The 22,016-nt window shown below is 42.9% G+C and overlaps 1 protein-coding gene across 1 annotated transcript in view; it reads left to right on the top strand.

The window, feature by feature from the left end:
- Positions 1-19,265, top strand: part of Selenoi (selenoprotein I) — a 41,805-nt gene extending 22,540 nt beyond the window's left edge. Inside the window, exons 5-10 of the mRNA XM_048436616.3 lie at positions 759-1,021; positions 2,178-2,286; positions 6,278-6,326; positions 8,537-8,717; positions 9,799-9,984; positions 13,128-19,265. Of these exons, the coding sequence (XP_048292573.3) occupies positions 759-1,021; positions 2,178-2,286; positions 6,278-6,326; positions 8,537-8,717; positions 9,799-9,984; positions 13,128-13,226 (887 nt within the window). The 3' untranslated portion in view covers positions 13,227-19,265. The remainder of the gene's footprint in view (positions 1-758; positions 1,022-2,177; positions 2,287-6,277; positions 6,327-8,536; positions 8,718-9,798; positions 9,985-13,127) is intronic.
- The last annotated feature ends 2,751 nt before the right edge of the window (positions 19,266-22,016 follow it).

Genomic DNA, 22,016 nt, shown 5'->3' with positions numbered 1-22,016 from the left:
GTACGAGTTCAACAGATTCAGCCATAGTGTGTTCTGACTGCATTGCTGTATGCGTGTTCTGAAAGCGCTTCAAATGAGGGCAGAACAGAGCTGTGAGGAAAGGGCCTTACGTCATAGAGGAGAAGCGAGTGTGATGACTGCAGCAAGAAGTGGTCAGCTAGATAACTGCGAGGAGCAACTGTGAGAACCAGAGGATCTGTGCCCGGTTTGGAGAGTTTGGAGTCCAGCTAGACTGCTTCCCTCTTAGATCTAAAATGACAGCATTCAGTGTAGTATGATGTGAGTTTTTAGATTCCATCCTAAGAAATTGCAGGGCTGGGGAAGAGATGGCTCAGTGGTTAAAAGTGCTATTGATCTTCCAGAGAACCGGAGTCCTGTTCCCAGCACCTGTAGCAGGTGGCTCACAGCTGTCAGTAATCCCAGCTCCTAGGGATTCAGTGCCCTCTCCTGGCCTTCATCGCCTTTTGCATATACATGGCTCAAGTGTCCACACACACACACTCACCAAATAAATAAATAGATAAATAATCTTTAGAAAGAGAAATTGCATGGTTTTTACATGTTTTTTTTTTTTTGTTTGTTTGTTTTTTCTGGAATGTCTGAGTTGTATGATTTAAAGACCAGACTCTGGAGCACTGGCTGGAGTTGCACTTCATCTGTGTGACTCGGTCGCATCTTTCTACCAGTTTCCTGAAGTTGACTTTTTCCATGCTTGCTGGCCAGATGTTGACCTTTTTCTGTGATGTGTTTTGTTGCAGATGGAGTAGATGGGAAACAAGCACGCAGAACCAATTCCAGCACCCCTTTAGGGGAACTTTTTGACCATGGCCTGGATAGTTGGTCATGTGTTTACTTTGTTGTGACCGTGTACTCCATCTTCGGACGAGGACCGACTGGTGTCAGTGTTTTTGTTCTTTATCTCCTGCTCTGGGTAGTTTTGTTTTCTTTCATCTTGTCTCACTGGGAAAAGTATAACACAGGCGTTCTTTTCCTGCCCTGGGGATATGACATTAGCCAAGTGGTAAGTATGCATCCTGCCCTAAATGGTTTGCATGTTTTAAAGTTCTTGCTACCTTTCTTCACTGCTGTTAGGCATTAGTAAGTTAGAACCAATGTGTGGAGCTGGAGTGGTGGCTTGGTAGACCTAAGAGCAAGGCCTCTTTTTTCAGAGGCCACTGGCTCTTTTTGCAGCACCTTCCTGGAAGTTTACGACTGTCTGTAACTCAGTTCTAGGTGCTCTGGTGCCCCTTTTTGGCCTCCTTGGACACCAGGCAGTCATGGTACACAGACTTACATGCGGGCAAATCACACAAAATTTTTTAAATAAAAATTAAAAGAAGAATTGATGCTTTACCATTTTATTTTCCTGGCAGGATGACTGGGATAGGGATGTGATCCAGTGCTAGAGTACTTGCTTAGCATGTAAAAGTCCTAGGGTCTGTTCCCAGCATCAGTGGTCTGTCTTCCTTCCTTCCTTTTCTTTTTCAGTACAGGTTTTCTTTGTGTAACAGTCCTGGCTGTCCTGGAACTCTTCCATAGACCAGACTGGCCTTAAACTTGTAGAGATCTGCCTGCCTCTGCCTCCCGAGTGTTGGGTTTAAAGGTGTGCACCACCACTACCCAGCCCAAATTTAATAACTTCTTAATGTTATTAAATATGATTTAGTTTAACAGGTTGATTTTTATTTTATTTTTAGAGAAAGGTGTGCAAATATGACTGAACTGTTGACCATTTGTCTTCCTTGCCAACTTCAGTGGGTTGAGAGCTTTGTCTCATCAGCTAGACCTGTGTTAATTCTCTGCCTTTGAGTCTTCTTGTGTTGCCTTTTCTCTATTTGCTGTAAGAAACCAATAAAGAAATCGGAAATTGGGGTGTGTTTGCTGTTGGAGGTTGGTTGGTGGGCAATCGAGCCGTCCTATGATGTAACAGTTTGTAGACTGCCTTTAAAGGGCTGCAGACGGTGACCACTGGCCCACACTGCCTACAGTGTCACTATTTGATGGCAGTATAGGAGGGGGAAAATGTCTCTTATAGGCAAGAAGATTGGCCATATAGCAAATTTAAGCACATTTTTCAGTAATTACTTTGATTAGACTTGATGATGCATAAAGCCCTGTTGGCTTCCTTGATTGTTCAGCTGCTGACACCTCTTGTTCTGTCTGTGTTTTTCTTCCAGACTATTTCTTTTGTCTACATAGTGACTGCAGTGGTGGGAGTTGAGGCCTGGTATGAACCTTTCCTGTTTAATTTCTTATATAGAGACCTATTCACTGCAATGATTATTGGTAAGGAGCTCCATGTCAAAGCCTGTTTTAACCATCACTTTGTTATCCAAAGCCAGTGTTTGAACATAGCAAGTGATAACACTCTTTTCTTGTTCTCCAGCAAGTAGACTAATCCGACGGCCCTATAGGGTTCCTACCAGAATGTTAAAGAAAACAATGGTTTTTGTTATTGAGCACCAAGCTTTTTTAATGGAACAGAAATGCCAAAGTAGATCACCACACAAACTTTGTGAAGTTGTTACCTGTTTACTCTAGACTGTATTGGAGGACCCACATTTAGTGGACAATTCATACCTATTTCAAGTTAAAAATTGTTAATTTAAAAGAATAGATAAAATATGGAAATTTAATATGTTTGCTCAAAAAAAATTAAGCCTCTTTTCCTCTTAGATACCTTCCTTCTTGCTACTAGATACTGGAGGGTTTGGTTATGGTTACCATCTTTGTATCCTGTCTGTTGCTCCCTAAGAAGGTAACCTTCATGGTAAACCAAAGCCGTCACACCTACTCCAACCTGTGTCCCCACCCCCCTTCTTAGAGGCTCGTGTCCACCTCATCACTTCAGCCCCATTTTTTTTTCCTTTGTTTTTCTGAGGCAGGATTTTATATAACCAAGGCTGCCCTTAAACTCCTGATCCTCTTGCCTCCACCTGCCAAGTGCTGGGAGGTGTGTGTCCCCATGTGTGGCTTAAGTGTCCGTGAAAGCACATGGTTAATGTTTTAAGTACCTAATACAGTAGATGTTTCTGTATTCTTTAAATTCAGCGTATCAAATTTAAATATAAAATGTAACAAGCCTTCATGAGACAAGCTGCTTGATTTAGAGATTCACTAATGGTAGGAGAGGAAAAGTAGCTTTTTCAAGGCTTAAAAATGAACAAACAAACTTGTTTGTACTGAGAAACGTTTGGTAGGTAAAGCGGAATGGTTCCTAAACGTGGCCCAGAACCACTGGAAGTCAGTGTCTATACAGTAGTCAGCAGTTTCTGAGCGACTTTACCAAGGTTCACCAGCAGGAATAGGTTGGGTTGTGCTTAGATAAAGCAGCAGATCAATAGCCTGCTTGTATGCATTTTATTCTCATATATCTTTAGCATTTTTTCTAAGACTTCTAAAGTAATAGCCTAGAACCCTTGCCTTTTACTGCTTTCCAAACCTACCAGTGCTGTGTTCAATCAGCTGCCCACAGATAGCTCCTTCAGCTGAATCAAAAGTTAACATGACCACATATTAGGAAGCACACCACGTCTAGTTGTCTCTCTTCTAAATAGCGATAAAGGGTTCAGGTGTTGTAGCCAGCGCCAACTTGGTGTGTGCTCTCCATCCAGTAGCACTCACAGACACTGGTGCTCTTTGTCTAGCCATTCCTTCAGCAGATACGCAGGGGACTCAAGTTAGTTTTATGGTAGAAATGCCATGTAATTCAAAATGATGATTCCAAGTGGAATCTGATAGGAAAAGTGCCACTTTGGTATGTGACACTATTTTTGGGTATGTACATGTAAATTTTGCTTCAATTTATTATCATTGGGTTTTCTTTTGAATTTTATTCTTTATAGTTACAGAAAATATTTATGATTGCAAAGTGAAATCTATAAAACAATATACTCAAAGAAGTGTAGTTTTTATTCTACCTATTCTCCTTTTCTCTCAGCCATCCTTAGTTTTTGTTTGTTATCTATTTATTGCCTGTTCTCTGTGTGTGCCACAGGGGACCGCTCTCCTTCTCCATGACAGAACTCCGGTTGTCAGACTTGGCAACAAGTGTCTTTACCCGCTAAGCTATCTCTCCAACCTTATTCTTAGCTTTTAATTTATGGTTTAGAAAAGCATGCATCATTTTATTACCTTGTTTGTAGGTACCCCATCCCCATTGCTATATATCCGTGATAGTGTGTAAGGGTTTTCCTCATCTCTTCTTCCAGCTTCCTGATATTTTATGGTATGGCTGTACCAGAGTGTTCCAGCCAGCCTTCGGGTTGTCTGCAGGCCTTTGCTGTTGCACACGTTGTTGTAGTAAATAGTCTTGTGCATGTGTCTTATATTTTTTGCCAGGCTAGCAAGCGTGGAAGAGAGTCCTAGAAGTATAATTGTTAATGAATAATGCTTGCGCTTGTGTTGAACACTTCCGTATTTCGCTCCACACTGGTGTTGATTTTACAGCATACAAGCTATTGTGGAAATGCTGTTAATTCATAGTTTCGCCATCATAGTATATTGCCATGTTTGTTAATCTGTGGGTAAGAAGTGATACACTGGGATAGCTTCAATTTGCATTTCTCCTGAATGAACTTACTTAGGTTTAATAACCATTTATGTTTGTTTTCTGTGTGTTTTTATACTTTTAGCCCATTTTTCCCAATAGAATTGTTGAACACTTCCTGTATGCTCTTGTGTTTTGTGTGCATTAATCCTTTGGTTGATTAATTACAGTTCTCTCGCATGTCTTTTTAAACTTCTCTTTAAGATGCTTTTTATTTTGGTGGAAGTTTTTGGGTTTTTTCTTTTAGTTTTATATGTATGGATGTTTTGTTCACATATATGGCTGTGTACTATATACGTGCCTTATGCCTATGGAGACCAGAAGAGGGCACTTGCTCCTCTGAATCTGGGGTTGCAGATGGTTGTGAGCTATCATGTGGGTGCTGGGACTTAAACCTGGATTCCCTGCAACAGTGGGGAACAGTTCTCGTAACTGTTGAGGCATCGTTCAGCTCCTTGTTGATGGCTTATTTATGTATTTCTTAATTCTATATATATGTGAGTGTTTTGCTTGCACATATGTCTGTATATTACAGAGACCAGAAGATGGTATCAGATCCCCTAGAACTGGAGTTGCAGATGGTTATTAGCCACCATGTGGGTGCTGGGAACTGAACCCGAGTCCTCTGGATGAGAGTCAGTGCTCCCAACAGCTGAGCCATCTCTCTCCAGTCTCATCTTAGTGTTTTGTTTTCTTAAAGTTCCTATGTGATAAGTTAGAAATTGTGAGGAATAAGAAGTCTGACCTTAAATTGTGGCACTATGAAAAGCAGGTGTGCATATATGGGTCTCATCTCTATTTTATACTTGAAATTTAGATAAGTCTTTAAGAGAACATAAACTAAATTCCACTTAGAGAAGAAATAAAGGTGGTTTTTTTCTTTTGCTGAGTAGAACACAGGCTGTCTACATGCTTACTGTTAGATTTCAAGTGTATTTCCTGGGGGACAAGAAGAGCAGTTGAACTTTAAGGACTGAAAGCTCTAGAACGTAGCAGACACAGGGCCCCAGAACCAGGGGGTTTCTTAGAAAAATAAACATTGTGTGGATAGGGTGGGGGAGGAGAGAAACTGAAGAGTCTAGGAAGATTAAAATGAAATGGGAGGGGCTAGAGAGTTGACTCAGTGGTTAAGATCACTCACTACTCTTCCAGAGGTCCTGAGTTCCATTCCCAGCACCCATATGGCAGTTCCCAACTGTCTGTAACTCTAGTTCCAAGGGATCCAAAACCTTCACACAGGAGAAACAAATGGACATGAAGTAAAAATAAATCATTAAAAAAAAATAAAGTGAAGCAGGAAGCAGCAGTTTCCAAGTATTGTCTGTTCCCTCTGCCCTTTGTGGCAGCTCACATCGGTTTTCTAGTTTGCCCTGTGTGATAATCCATGCAGTTTTCAAGCTCTGTGCCGTTGGTACTATTTTTTGTTTCAAAAATGAAGAGAATGAGGCACTGACTGAAAGGTTGGGTTTCCCAAAGTGTCGTGGTTCTGGGACCAGTTGATGGCAAACCGAAGTGAGGCTGCTGCTCCAGCCTGTGCTGACTTCACAAACTGAGCCGCGTGCTGCGCTGTCCACCCACAGGTGCTGTTTAGAAACGTGCTTTCGCTGTAGAAATAAACTTGAACCTGAAGACCACTGGCCATAAAGTCTCGGACGTTTTTATGGGTACAATTACTGTAAAATAATCACTCTTGAAATTCATAATAATTTAAATATTCTTTTTTTTTAGGCTGTGCATTATGTGTGACTCTTCCAATGAGTTTGTTGAACTTTTATAGGTAAGTATTTTTTTTTAAGTAGTGGAAAGAAAAAAAAGAAAAGGCATCTTTAACAGTTGTGTTGATAGAATGGAAGGGCTGTTTGCTTTCTGTTTTCAAAAGTTTCTCTGTGCAGCCCTGGCTGTCCTGGAACTCGCTCTGCAGACTAGGCTGGCCTCGAATTCACAGAGATCTGCCTGCCTCTGCTTCCTGAGTGCTAGGATTTAAGGTGTGTGCCACCAGGCCCACCTAACAGTTTATCTGAGTGCTGGGGATTCAAGGCATGTGCCACCAGGCCCAGCTAACTGTTTATTTTTGTAATCTAGGCATTTTGAAAAAGTTTAAAACCTCTACTTCAGATCTAGAGAACTTGATAATTGAGGTTATCTCTGTTGGCTTATGTAGTCAACTATAGAAACCGATCAGTTCTTTTGTTAAGGTTTTGGATCCAGCAGTCTTGATGTTTGTCACTTTTTTGTGAGTGACTCTACCTATAGAGGGTATTTTCTTGTTGAATATTGACTTGTTCACATTCTTTTTTTTAATTTATGATTTATTTATCTTTTATTTTATGTGCATTGGTGTGAAGGTGTCAGATCCCCTGGAACTGGATTTTCAGACAGTTGTGAGCTGCCATGTGGGTGCTGGGAATTGAACCAGGGTCCTCTGGAAGAGCAGTCAGTGCTCTTGACTGCTAGCCATTTCTCCAGCCCCGACTTGTTCACATTCTTTGTATGAACGATTATAGGGTAGTTAATGAGATCATACAAGCTGAATATGTGTGGGTTAGGACCAGACTTTATGCTACTCTGCTCACGTGAGACGTTGTGTGGACTTTCCTGCCTTTGGGGACTAGTTCCTTAGATGGGGTAGAGGTGGACTTTCAGTTCCGGTTTGTGCACACCTCATCTTTGCTTGCTGCCCTGACTTGCCTTGTTTTGGCCAAAAATATTTTGTTCTTTCACGTCTCAGTAATTTTGACCTGGCTGTTTTCTCTGCTACCGTTTTTTTTTGTTGTTGTTTTTTTTTTGTTTTTTTTTTTTTATCTTGTCCTTCCTACTTAGTCCTTCCACACCCAGATCTGTCTTTCAGACTCCTGCCCATGCTAGACAAGCTCTATACAGCTTCTGTTGTGGTGATGGTCATGTATAGAAGTGATACATTTTAAGTCAAATGTGGGGCACACTCATAATCTCAGCGCTTTGGAGACTAAGGCCAGCCAGCCTGGGCTACGTAATGAGTACCAGGTCTACCAACAGTACACAGTAAGACCCTGTCTTTAGAAAGGTAATAGCATTTAAAGTTTGCAAACCATGCCCATCATTTGAGTCATTTCCTCCTCTTATAAATGAGGCTTTGATTGGGCCTCACACTGTCCAAGGTAATGTGATCAATAACCAAACCAAGATTAGAATTTGGAGCCCTATTCAGATGAGCAGACACGCTGGGTTATTCCCAGTGAACTTAGAGACACAGAATGTCTCTCTCTTCAGAACCTTTTATGTGAAATATATCTGCTCTAAATCTCTATCACTTTGATATTTTGTTATGTGTACGGGTATTTTGCTTGCATGTATATGTTTGTATCACATGCATTCCTATTGTCCAGGGAGACCAGAAAAGGGTGTTGAATCCCCTGTAACTGTAGTTTGTGAGCCTCCATGTAGGTGCTGGGAACTAAACCTGGGTTCCCTGGAAAAAAACAGTCAGGACTTTTAACTTCTAAGTTAAAGCCAGTGGTTCTCAACCTTCCTAATGCTGCAACACTTTAATACAGTTCCTCATGTGGTGACCCCAATCATAGAATTTTTTTATTGCTACTTCATAATTTTGCTACTGTTATTACACAGCTGTTGATCATTTGGTTCAAAAAGCAAGAAAGGGGCCAGTTCATTCCTTTAATCTCAGCACTCTGGAAACAGAGGCAGGTGGATCTACATAGTGAGCCCCAGGCCAGCCGTGGCTGCGTAGTGAGGCTCTGTCTAACAATAGAGAAATGAAGAAAGTGGTAGGATTGATCCGGGGTCAGAACCTCATTTGTAATCCTGGCCTTGGTGGCAGTTACAGACTGAGAGCATTTCCTCCTAACTTAACCTGTCTTTAAAGTAGGACTAATGGTGGTTCTCTGTGCCGTAGATCGTAGACATAGTGAGAATACATGTGAAAGGAGTTTGGAGATGGAAGGGTTATGCGTGTGTCTTATGTAATGATGTTCTGTATTGATTTTTCAGAAGTTATAAAAGCAACACTCTGAAACACAGCTCCGTTTATGAAGTCATGGTCCCCTTCTTCTCTCCATGTCTGCTCTTCACTTTGTCTACCGTGTGGGTCCTCCGGTCTCCTTCAGATATTTTAGAAATTCACCCTAGAATATTCTACTTCATGGTTGGAACAGCTTTTGCCAATATCACAGTAAGACTTTTTATTTTTTTTCAAAATTATATAAGCCTGATGTGGTAGCTTATGCCTATAATTCAAGACCAGCCTGGGCTACATGAGACCATGTCTCACAAAACTAAAATAACAAAGAAGAATCAGAACAGCCTTTGGAAGGTGGTCATTGCTGATTGGAGGTCGGAGGTCGTGTTTCCTCTTCATTACCACGAAGAAGTTTAGTTGTGTCCAGGTTTAGGAGGCTGTTTTGAAATTGTTCTTCACACAACGTAGAGTTTTAAAATCGGGAGCTACTCCTTTTCTCTCAGCTGTTACCGCACTGTGAGAAAATGCCTTCTATAGCGTCTGTGTAGTCCTTTCCTCATCCTGTGGCAGAGTACCTGACAGGAGCTTACAAAAGGATTTGTTTGGGCTTGTAATTGCTTTTTTTTTTTTAAGATTTATTTATTTTGTATACTGTATTCTGGCTGCTTGTATGCCTGCAGGCCAGATTTAATTAGAGATGGTTGTGATCCACCATGTGGTTGTTGGGAATTGAACTCAAGACCTCTGGAAGAGTAGCCAGTGCTCTTAACCGCTGAGCCAGCATCTCTCCAGTCCTTGGCTTGTGCTCTAAGAGGGGAAACAGTTCATCATGGCAGGGTGTCATGGTGTCAGGTCGGTGTTGGTCACATTGCAGTTGAAGTGAGGGAGCATCGAGGGGACTTCTCGGCTCACTTCTTTCTTTTTATTCAGTCCAGGACTCCAGCGCACGGATAGTGCTGCTCACATACGAGTGGGTCTTCCTTCCTCATTTAAACCTCTCTGGAAACTCCTCCACAGACACGCCCAGAGGTGTGTTTCCGAGATGACTCTAAATCTAGTCAAGCTGATAGTGGAGATTAACCAGCACCACATCCCCACTACAATGTCTTAGTCTCTTCTTATACCATCCCAGGATCCGTGCTTCAAGGGTGGGGTTGGGCCACTTGGGGCCCTGAGCAATTGAGAACTATTGACAATAGATACACTCTTGAAAGCTTTTTGAATATGGCTGGTTTTAAAAGTGCTTTGCTAATTAATAACCCCCTTTTCCCTCCCTCTTCTTGCTTCTCCCAAGTGTCAGCTAATTGTTTGCCAAATGAGCAGCACACGGTGCCCGACTTTGAACTGGTTGCTGCTTCCTCTCTTCTTGGTTGTGGCAGCAGTGAATGTAGGCGCAGTGGCCTCCCACCTCGAGAGTCTTCTCCTCTATGCACTCACGGCAGCCTTCACTCTGGCTCACATCCACTATGGAGTACAAGTGGTGAGTAGTCTAGAGCGAGGCAGGCCGCTCTTGTCTGCTTCTTAGGCATCTAGACAGTGGGGAGCCACTGCAGAAGAGGCTTGTTAGTGTAGCGACTGTGGGGGAGATGTAAGTGTGTCGTCTCAGACGCTTTTACCTAATGATTGTATTATGGCAACTACAAATGATTATTAAGTGAGTGATTATGGATCATTAGTTCTTACTTTAGATCATTATATAAGTGATTTTGTTGAGAAAACACTGTACTTTTCTTTATGTGAGACCAGATAATCACATTTGATTCTGTTTCTTTGCCTCTTTCTTCCTAGGACACTTTCATTGTTTACTAACTTAATTTGGGGAAAACAAGTAGCATTGGTTTATAGTGCTCCCCTGTCTGTCCCTAACCCTGTGAGAAATGGAGTAGGGCAGTATCTTAGGGCTTCTGCTGCCGTGATAAACACTAAAACCAAAAGCAACTCGGGAAAGAAAGGGTTTATGTCAGCCTAGAGTTGCACGTCACGGTCCGTTATCAAAGGAAGTCAGGACAGGAACCTAGAGCAGGAGCTGAAGCAGAGGCCGTGGAGGAACACTGCTTACTGGTTTGCTCCCCAGGGTTTGCTCAGCCTGCTTTCTTATAGCACCCAGGACTGCCTGTCTGTCCATGGGTGGCACCACCCACTATAGGCTGGACTCTCACGCATCAGTCATTAATCAAGAAAATGAGCCCCAGGCTTGCCCACAGGCCAGTCTGATGGAGGCGCTTTCTCAGTTGAGGTTCTTCTTCCCAGATGACTCTAACCTGTGTCAGGTTTAGAAAACAAACAAAAAACCAACTGGCCAGCACAGGCAGATCAGAATTTTAGACTAGAGGAAGTCATTTGCATTATTTCAGTTTTTATCTCATAAACCTTTACCTTTATCAGCAAATAATGTAAAAACGTAGAGGAAAATGTTAGTGTTTCTCTGGGTGTGTCCGAGCACGGCTGTCTCCTCAGTGCTAAGGATGAAGAAGCGGGAAGACAGCTTGAGGCTAACTCGGACGTGCGCTGCTAGGCCCTGTCTCGATGAAGCACAGACACAAATAAGTACTGTTTACTTATTTGTACACCCAGTGTTCTCTTCCAAAATAAGAGGTCACCTCAGGATGCATGGACGCATACAATGATGTCCGAGCCACATGGTGCCCTCCCCCGACTTCAACACCTTCTCTAGTTCTCTAGTTATTTTACATATTTTTGTCATTTGCCACATCGTATTCCCTCAGGGAGACCACCAGTAGTTACCCAGATACCAGTTCTAGTCAGCTTATTTTATTTATCTAGTGCTCTAATCTTTACAGTGTTGGTGTGAACACGCTGGAACGCTCTTTTCCTTGGTTTGTGTCCTGTAGAGAGGATAACTGCAGGCATGGGGTGGACTGGGCATCCACACTACCACTGTAGTGTCTGCTCCCTGTGTCTTAGAAGGGGCCTGCTCAGAGTCTGCTTGGTGAACAAAACATTTTTGCTGAGAAACTGATGAACTGTGATGTCAGATAATTGCTTGTGTTTTTATTCTTAAAGATTTATTATATACATTTTGCCAATTTGAGGTGCATTAATTCATTGATCTTATGAGTGACCATTGCCAGTGTCTTGTAATTTCAAGACACTTGTTTTGTTTAGTGTGGCCCTGGTTGGTCTGGAACTGCCTGGAGACCATAGCTCAGCCTCTACCTCCTGAGAGCTGGGAGTGAAGATGTGCTGCCACGTTTTGCTAGACTCTTCTCTTTAGAAACTGTATGTCTAACAGACACATCCCTCTGTGTGTGGGGGTTTGTGATATGAGTATAGGGCCTGTGGAAGCCAGAGGAGGGGATCGGGTGCTGTGGATCTGTGAGGCTGGAGTTACTTGTAATATGAGCTGCCCAGTGTGGGTCTGGGAGCTGAACTCCACGCTTTAAGCACTGAGCCGTCTCTGCAGCCCCAGCCCCGGTGTTTGCAGTGCTCTGTCAGCACTTTACTCACTGACCCCTCTGCAGCCTTCACAATCTTTTTACATTGTAAGAGCAGTACAAATTTATTTTTAAAATCTGGACAGTAGGACTTGTGAGAGGGCCCAGCAGGCGAAGCCTGTTGCCCTGCAACCCTGATAGCAGGAGTTCGATCCCTGGAACCCACATAAAGGTGGAAGGAGAGAACCGACTCGGGTTGTCATCTGACCTCCACGTGTCCACGTGTATGTCATAGCACCCATGCACTGTACACATACTCAACAATAATAAATAAAAGTAAAGTTCTCGTGGAGCCAGGAAAGGGGCTGTTTGCTCCCAGCCCTGAGTTCAGTCTCAGAGCCCCCGACTGAAGGAGAGAACCAGTCACTGCACTTTGTCCTCTGATGTCCTTGTGCATGCCGTGTCAGACATGTGTCAGATATGTGCCCTTCTCCCCAAATCAATAAATCTAAAAAGAAAATGGGGAGCAGGAGAGATGGCTCAGTGGTTAAGAGTACTAGAGGACCCGGGTTCAATTCCCGGCACCCACGTGAAAGCTCACAGCCATCTGTAACTCCAGCTCCAGGGAATTGGATACCTCCTTCTTGACTTCTTGGGCACTGAACACACATGGTGAACAGACATACGTGCAAGCAATACCCATAGGCAACAATAATTAAACTTAAAAAGTGAACCATAATTTTAAGAAATCTAGACGATAAACACGCGAACAGGAAGAACATCTTTCTTGTCCATCTCTGTGCTCTTTACTACGTGTAGCCAGAAACCACACACACTCTTGACTTACACGGAAGAACCGACTCCTGCCGGGGATGCCGTAGCCAGCATGGTCTCTGGCGTCACAGGCCAGGTTTTTCACCACTTTGTCCAGGCTAGCAAGCGTTATCTAGCAGTATGGATACTGCTGAGTCCAGCTCACTACAGTAATGGCTTTCTTTAGAAGCTGTTGTTGGTCGGATAACCCTGTAGTTCCTCAGGAAGTTTGGGAATGAACTTCTCTGCTCTAGAAGGCTCGCAGAATGACTAGAGTTTGGTTCAGCACAGCCTTTCTTGTTTCTGGCAGTTTTACCATGTCAGTAAGTTACTGTCTGCAGAGGGTGAGTTCTGAGTGCCTTCACCGAAGACTCGGGACGTGTTGGTCACTGTCTTGTGTTCTGGTTTTCTGTAGGTGAAGCAGCTGAGCAGCCATTTTCAGATTTATCCCTTTTCATTGAGGAAACCAAACTCAGATTGACTAGGAATGGAAGAGAAGAATGTCGGCCTGTAACCTTCGGGAAGTGCTGTAAATAGATGCCTGTAAACATCCCATCCATCACCACTGAACTCAACTGCTCTGCCTGGCGGCTGTGGGATCGCAATGTGTGTCGTGTGGACAGCAGGAGTGAACATGTCTGTGCTTGTGGAATTTTGGGCTTTCTAACTCCCAACTTTATTTTTTTATAAAACCATGAGACATTTTGGTTAAGCACAGTGTACATTAAACCAGCTAAATGTTCCTAGCTTCATGAGTCCATAATGTTTCGACTCATACAGAGTTAAGGATGCTTTACTTTTATGTTTAAAGTCCTCAGATTGATTCAGGAACACTAATAACGTTCGGATAGCCACAACATGTCCTAATATTTGATACTTTATAAAAGGTCTTTAGCTGTGGAAATGGTTGACAGCCCAGATCTACTGTAGAGAAGCATCCAACAAGTCTCTCTGGCCCGAGATACCAGCGAACACAGAACCGTGTACAGTTGCCAAATCCTGGTTATTCTCCCGTGGAGCTTCGAGAGGTTATCTGGTGCCTGGCTCTTCTGTGGCTCAATGCTGATAAATTGTTTAATTTTCTTTTGGAGAGAAGTGTTCTGTTGTTACTTAGCAGAGAATGGTTTACTTGTGGTGTTTCCTCCTGTCGGGATTGGGTGCCTGTGAGCCATGATTCTTGAGGCTGTGCTTGACAATTCCATTCTCGTGGTACTTTTGAGGCTGCAGAAAAGGACCTTGTGAGAGAAGACTTAAGCTGGAGTTAGGAACCCAGAACTTCATGATGACCACTTGGCACCCTGGCACTGCCTGGCCACCTGTCTGCTTGCTTTCATTCTTTCTTCTTCTCGGGGTGAGGTGCTGTGGTTTTTAATCTGACACGGGATAAGATAAGGCAGAGAGACAGTCTCTCTCCCCTAACTTTCCCGCCTCCCTATTTGAAGAAAACTTTTGATATATATGCCTTACTGAGTATTTACTCCTTTAGATGACTCAGTAATTTTTGAGGTTTACTGACAACACAAAACTCCCATTGCTGTATTATGGTTGTCTCATAAATCTCACCATTTTACAAATGTGGATATTCTCTGTCTTTGGACTTTGTCTTTATTTAGTTTGGTGGTGGTGAAATTTACTTGCTGGTTTTATTTTTCCACTGAATGAGGTTTGTGCTTAAATGAAGAGTGTGTCTTAAACCCCTTTTTTTTCTGGGTAGGTTGCACTTGGATAAGATAGGCACCACTGTGTTGATATGTAATTAAAGTCATAACTGTTATTTTCCTATGAAGGTGACCGTTCTTAAATATTGTAGCTCATCTCTTTGTTGAATTTTTGTCTGCTGCTTTGTAAAAAGTAACTAGTTGATGTTCCCCCTGAGCATTTTTAAGTTCGAATCATTGTCATCCAGGCTGTTGAAACTGAGTGAGGAGCTAACCCACGGCCCTGTACTGGTTTTAACTGTTTGTAAGGCTGATGTGTGTTTGGGAACTTTCTCTAAGACAAAAAATGAAAGCAGACGTTGATGTGTGAGGTGGAAAGTGATTCGTGTTCGTTAATAAATTGCCATCATGGAGGTCAGAAAACCAGCCAGTTGCATGAGGATAACTGTGCTGTGTATTCGCGCCCTGTAGAACTGAATTGGGCAACTCTGAGTCTGGAAAAAGCTTTGTTATAAGGTTTTTGATGATCATTTTACTGTTTTTTTTTTTTGCATTGTATACAGGAATAATCATTTGTATAAAAGAAAATAACATAAATATTTATTAAATAATGAATTTGGACCACAGACTTTCTTCACCTTGTACAGTATACTAAAGGATCATGTCCTGTAATTTGAGGGCTGTTTCCTTCCTTCCTTCCTTCCTTCCTTCCTTCCTTCCTTCCTTCCTTCCTTCCTTCCTTCCTAATGTATCTGTCCTCTTCTTGTTGCATCAAGTGGATTTGAAAATGATTTGTGCCCTTTGTTTTGTGTTTAACACGTCTCTGTGACGGTAAAGGTCTCTATTTTAGGTAGTTTTTCACTGTTTCAATCCTGTGGACTTGTGAATCCCTCCCAGCCGGCTCGCGTCCTCGGCTGGTTGTTGTCGCGGTCCAGCGGGGATGTGAGACTTGATACTCAGGAGCTCTGTGCGTCTGGGTCACACCCCTTCCTCTACACTTCCCAAACGTAAACAATTCTGGAAGCATATGTGCTCTGTTTGGGTGAGTTTACGCCACAGCCTGTCCCAGGTGATGCGGGCAGGAGCATGCGTTCGTGCTTTCTGTACTTGCGGAATAGAGTGCCTTGGCCAGGCTAGGGGTTTGCATTGTTCCTCTGCTGGACCCATGCTACATTCACCTTTAGAGACTTCTCTTCGGGTTGTGGTATGAAAAGGCCCTTTCAGGCTTCTCAGAAAGTAATCTCCCTGTATCTGCGAGGGTGTAGGAAAGAATAACATTAACATAAAGGCTGACACCTTTGATCTTTCAGTTATATGTATGGTCTTATTTCAGCTCACTGTTTGAAATGGCCACCATCTCTATCTTGAAAATAGTAATTGTTTATAGGTTTTAGAGCATTAGAATAACTTTGAAGTAAAAATATAATAATTTTTCCTTGACATTTCAATATTATGATTGACATACTTTCAATTCCAATTTTGAAAAGAAAATGTTGAACATGGTTTAGGATGTTACAGTACAACTGCTAATACTGCTGTGTGTTCTCTTATAAGGCAGCTGGGGAGAGGGGTGTAAGTCTGGGTTAGCATGTGCTAAGTACATGTCAAGAATATTGCTTGTCACTTTGAACCTGACTATTAAGAGAGTATGTTATAGTCAGAAGACATATGGGTGGCACCTTGCTTCCCAAAGCAGACTTCAACTCCATGACCTATGAAAATAAAAAGATAAATTCTTTTTAATTGGAAGTATCTAAGTCTCGGACTGCTGCTCCCCCTTTGCGAGGGGTGGGTGGGGGGTTCCAAACAGGACTTCTCTGTATCGGTAGCTGTCCTATAACTCACTCGGCAGACTAGACTGGCTTTGAACTCAGATCTGCCTATCTCTGCTTTCTGAGTACTGGGAGTAAAGGCGTGCGCCTCCACTGTCTGACTACTTTCCCCCTTTGTATTATAACCTGAAACCTACTTGTAGCCACCACATAGGACAGCGTGAGCTCACTGAGCTCTGACTTGGTTGCCTCCAGACCTTGCCACATTCAGATGGTCAATGCCTTATATCTTTTGACCGGTGAAGGACTGGGAACAGCCCCAGAGAAGAAAGTCAAACCTGTGGACAGCAACTTTTGAGTTTGGGTCTCTCGGTAAGCCAGGAACGGATAGAGAAATCATATTGGTTGTTAGGATGCCTGTGTTCAGAGTGGCCTTATCTTGACCCACTTCTGGTCAAGCCTCTGTCTGTGACGTCAGACCAGAATTTTCTTTGTCCTGTGTCATTTGGAGGCAGCATGCCCTATCTTGAACATCCTGTGGGTGAGTAATCTTATTATAGTTAGCTGCCCTACTCCAGCCTTTCGGAGAGAATGCTGACTAGCGGGCTGCACCAAAGCACTTGGATGTGCATTTAAGGTGACATTCCTAATAGTAGACTAGTATTAAATTAATCACTGTGAAACGAATGTGTGACGCTCTAGGACTTTTTAAAAGCTAGCATGCATTTCTGCTTGTCTTTTATTGTGTAACCCATGCAGTTTGTATGTTTTGGGGTTTTGTTTTAGTCATCTTCAACAGTAGTACAAATGACTGGCATCACAGCCGGCGGTGGCTTCAGGGCACACGGTGAATCCGCGGTGAGTCAGAGTGGTCTATCCAGGGAAAGGGGTGATGTGTTTGTTTCTTTCTCGCATAGAGCCATGGGAATTGTGTTTGCTGGCTGCTTCATTTCCCGAGTTTCTACCGTATGAACTAAATGTAACTTACTCTCCAACCTGCATGTTCATAGTGTGCTTTGCTCTTTAATAAACAGACGCTCAAGAGATAGTACACCAGCTGGTTATTGTCTCTGTCTTTTAAGTAGGAATATGTTCTTTTTTGTAGACATTTGACAGACTCATGCTTAGAGTAGCAGGAGGAGTTCTGCCGTTTCGCGCTCTCCCACAGGCAGCCTGAACAGGATTTGTTCATTCAGTGGAGAAGGTTGGATTCCCAGGATTGATAACACCACACAGACTGACTTTAGAGTATTTGAGAAGGGGAAAAGGGCCGTCTCCCTAGGAACATACCTTTGGGCAGCACAGAAAAGTTGTTCTGGGCTTTTAGGCTGTTTCTGTTGTCTTTCCTCTCAGAGAGCCCTTCTTAGAAAGCTGGACTAAGTTGGGCTGTTTTTATGGCAGTTGGATCGTGGCCATTGAATATCTAAAATAGAAAGAGAAGCCAGTGCCCACGTCAGCAGCTCTAAAACTGAAATCAGAGATCACATCGGCTGTCCAGGGAGTGACTGAATACTGGGGGTGTTTTCTGTCACATTGGCTATAGGATCTTTTAAGCAGTTTCTTTGGGTAACAATCAAAATAAGCGTTGATTTGTGTTTTTCATAAACAAAATAATCCTTGATGAATTCTCCATTTTAATATTCTTGGTGAGGACTATTAATATCTAGAGAAAAAGATTCATGACCTGGAGCTTGTTTATTCTGTACTGAAGGTTAAGCAGGCTATAGAAGTTGCCTGTTTTAACTTGGCCACTGTATCACTGACCTCTTGGAATTACTGTTATTCATCAACAGGCTAATGATTAGTTCACTTCAAAATGTCTCAAGAATGCAGGATTTAGTTTTGAATTCTGAATTCTAGTTTTAACTTATTTTTCTTCTCTCTGGGTAGCGTGGAAGACAGTGATGGCCAAGTCTAAGGGAGGACATCTGCTCTTCCCTTCCCCCGTCAGTGGAGTAAATGGATGGCAGGTGAAGGAGAATAAACTGCTGCTTTCCTGAGTAAGGTTTCATGTTCTGTGCTAAGAATATGTGGCGGCAGTTGTGGCTGCGGAGTTTAATTTGGTGCCATTGCCAGTAGATTTTCTCAAGTCTTCTGAAGCAAGAGTAAATTTCCGTCCCTTCCAGGCGCCTAGAAACTGGAGCGGGTGGGGGTGTGTGCGCCACAAAGAAGGAAAATGATACCAGAGAGAAAAATGAAAAGGACATGAAATCTTTCTCCTTTCAAGTACTTTTAGTTGTAGCTGGTCTGCATAGGACTTGTGGTGTTAATAGTAAACTAACGTAGCATTTACTTAATCTGATTCCATGTGCTCTCTCTATATTCACATTTAATGTGTACACCTATTCTCTGTATATATACACATTTAATGTGTACACCTATTCTCTGTATATATACACGTTTAATGCGTACACCTGTTCTCTGTGTGTATATATACACGTTTAGTATGTACACTTATTCTCCGTGTGTATATATGATATGGTATCTACATGGAGTTTACTCTTTGGTGGTAACCCTCATTAGACTGTTGCTTTGTGTGGACTTGGTCCACACCTAAAGCCACTTCCCACCTGGAGCCATAGCCCTCCCTGCCCCGGGTCATCTCAGGCCTTGAGGAAACCCCCTAAGTACACCACTTTCCCCTTCCTTTCCTCCGGGGAATTAGGAACCAGAAAGACTGGTTTAAGAATGCTGGCTGCTATCTTTGGGGTCGAGGTTTCTGGGTCTGCTGGGCCCTTTTTGGCTAGGAGGCAGCTTTGGGAGCAGTGTACCTGTGGATCTCATCGGGGAGATGCTTGCTCTTTGCCAAGACAGAGCTCTACGGCTTGCTTAAGTTTACTGGAATATTCCAAGTCTTGTGATTCAATGTATAGTAAAATACTCTGAGGTGTTTGGATGTGATTTTTGCATTTTCTGTGTCACTGTTCCCTGCTGCTAGTCCAGATAATCAAGACCTGTTTCTTGTCACGGAATCTAGAGGCCTTGACCTTCACTGGATTTATGTTCAAGTCTGCTGCTGTGAACTCCAAAAGTTAAGCAGTGGGTTTTAGTTTTAAATTGTTTAATTCTTTTATTGACAAATATTTATTGTAATAAAAATAAATAATTTTTAAATCCTTTTAATTGTTTTCAAGTTGTCTTTTTTTTTTTTTTTTTTTTGTCCTTCCTTGGTACATGCAAAGGGGAAAGCTCTGTAATGGGAAACAGTCCCAGCTGCTCGACTCAGAACCATTAGTCAGTGTAAAACACGATAGTAAAGGTTTATACACGCGTGCACACACACACACGGAAAGCATCACCCAATTTTACTTAAAATATTCAAGAAATTCATAACGTGAATATCTCTGGGACCCGGACTCATTGCTCAAGGACAATAAGTGGACATCTTGCAATTCCATCATGGTACAGAGGACCATTGTATCTGCACATGGGTCCCGTGCCTAACCTGGGTGGGCAGCTGGCTAACAGAATCTGAACCCCCATACACACACACACACACACACACACACACACACACACACACATATACATATGTCATATATTCATATATCAGATAAGTGAGTCTTTCTTGGCCTTCATTGGCCCCCAAACTTGATATGTTGTCAAGGATGTTCCCAAGATGACCTTGAACTTCTGACCTTGTTCCCTTTGCCATTACTGGGATTGCAGGGGTGTGCCAATGGGTCTGGTTTATGTGGTGCTGGGGTTCCAACTAAACTACATTGCTAGTCCTGTTTTCAGGGGGTTGTTGCTCTCTTTCTGGTTATTGTTTGTTTGGGGTATAAGAAGACCAGCTTGCTTTCAGAGACCTTCCTGAACGTGACTTGCTGTGTGACTGAGTGACAGCAGCAGCTTGCTTGATTCCCGGACAGTGTGGACGGATCAACACAAACTTGTTTTTACTAACCAGTTTACAGTCCTTATTAACCTTTTAAAGTTAGGCTCTCGTGTAGCCCACGCTGGCCTCAAACACTGTGTAGCTGAAGATGACTTTGAACTTTTGACCCTCTGGTCTTACCTCCTGAGAGCTAAGGTTGTAGGCACGTGCCCTGTAGCCAGTTTCCTTCTGTGCTGGGGGTTAACCCAGGATTCATGTTTGCTAGGGAAGCTCTCCATCCCTACCCAAAGGTGAAGTTTAAAAACCTTTCAGTCATTGTCCCAGCCCTGCTTCAACTCCTGGCTCCGCTGGTGCCTCTGTTCCTTTCTTCATACTTAAAGATGTACGTATTGGCGATAGGTGTATGCCACTGCCCACGTGTGGCTGACAGTTTGTGGGATTTGTTTCTCTTCACTATGGGGCTCCGGTGGATGGAACTCAAGCACCTTTGTCCCTCCACTCCCTAGCCCTCATCCTGGCTCTTTCCTTCATACTTTAAAGATAATGCTAAAGAAGTTTCAGAAATAAAAATTGGATGAAAATTTCCTTCTGGGAACTGAGTTGGTAAAATTTACACAAATTGGGATATAATTGGGTGATGCTTTTCCATGACCCATATCTTTTTTGTATGAAATTGAGCCGGGGTTTAATAATATTTTAGTATGTATGTTTAAGCTGAGAGGTTAAGAGGGAAAGTAAAGCACTCAGAAAAGCAAGAGACCTGGAGAGCGTAGGTGTGGTGGACTCTAAGAGACTTGTCTGCTTCTCTTTATTTTCTTTTGAATAGATCTTGAGTGTCATTCTAAGTCACATAAATTCTGTATCATTCCAGAAATGCTCTGGCAGGTTTGTAAATTATTTAATTCTGTATTATGTGCATTGGTGTGAGATTCCCTGGAACTGGAGTTACAAGACAGTTGTAAGCTGCCATGTGGGTGCTGGGAATTGAACCCAGGTCCTCTGGAAGGACAGCCAGGGCTCTCAGCTGCTGAGCCATCTCTCCAGCCTCAGCTTTGGCAGTTTTTTTTTTTTTTTATGGATCTTGTGCCATACCAGCTTTTAAAATATAAGTAGTCAGAATAAGCGTAGAGATAGGGTTGTTTTTCAGTGACATGTATATGTTGGACTCTGACCATGTAGCAGGTGTCTTGGTAGATGCTATAGTACATAGTGCTGAGTAAAACTGGTCAGTCTACCTTCAAGGACCCTTTATTTCCTCGGATAGGTGTTTTAAGTAGAATGGCCTTGAGATATTGATGAATCCTGGCAGACTGTTTCGTAAGGGGCCTTCCTAGTGCCTTTTATAACATTTGTTTCCTATACCAATGAAAAAGCTTACTGCAGCCCAGACATTGTGGTTTAAATCTGTAATCCTAGCACTTGGGAGGTGTTACATAGTGAGCTCCAGGCCAGCCTGGGCTGCAAAGTGAGATGCTGTTTTAAGGCAACCACAAGACTATCCAAAGCAAACAAAAAGGCTTATTACATAATTGAGATTGGCTAAGAACAGCTGGTCAGGGAGTGGGTTGAGCCAGGAAAGAGCAGCTCGTGGCCTTTGCTGTGGTTATGGGTTGGTCTAGATGGGAGTCCCTAGCATACACTTGGAACCACCTGCTAGCAGAAGACACTTAAGCATTTGCTAGTTTTTGAAGATGTATTTGTGTGTGTGTGTGTGTGTGTGTGTGTGTGTGTGTATGTGTGTGTGTGTAGGAGGGAGGATGCCAGAAGAAGGTGTCAGGTCCTGTGAAGCTGGAGTTACAGGCAGTTGGAAGCCACTTGGTGTGGGTGCTGGGAACTGAGCTCGGGTCCTCTGGAAGAGCAACGGAAGCTTTCCATAGCTGAGCCATCTCTCCTGCTGCGTCCTGGGTTTGTTTTTGTTTTAGCGTGTTTGAGAGTCTGGTGGTGGTGGTGGTGGTGGTTGGGGGGGGGGGGCAGAGCCTCACACATATACCAAGCAAGTGCAATATCACTAAACTACCTCCAAGTTCCCTTTTGAA

The sequence above is a fragment of the Myodes glareolus genome, chromosome 6 (assembly GCF_982192425.1).
Source record: "Myodes glareolus chromosome 6, mMyoGla1.1, whole genome shotgun sequence".
Taxonomy (NCBI): domain Eukaryota; kingdom Metazoa; phylum Chordata; class Mammalia; order Rodentia; family Cricetidae; genus Myodes; species Myodes glareolus.
The sequence above is the reverse complement of the archived record's forward strand: the minus strand, read 5'-3'. Positions and strand labels throughout refer to the sequence as shown.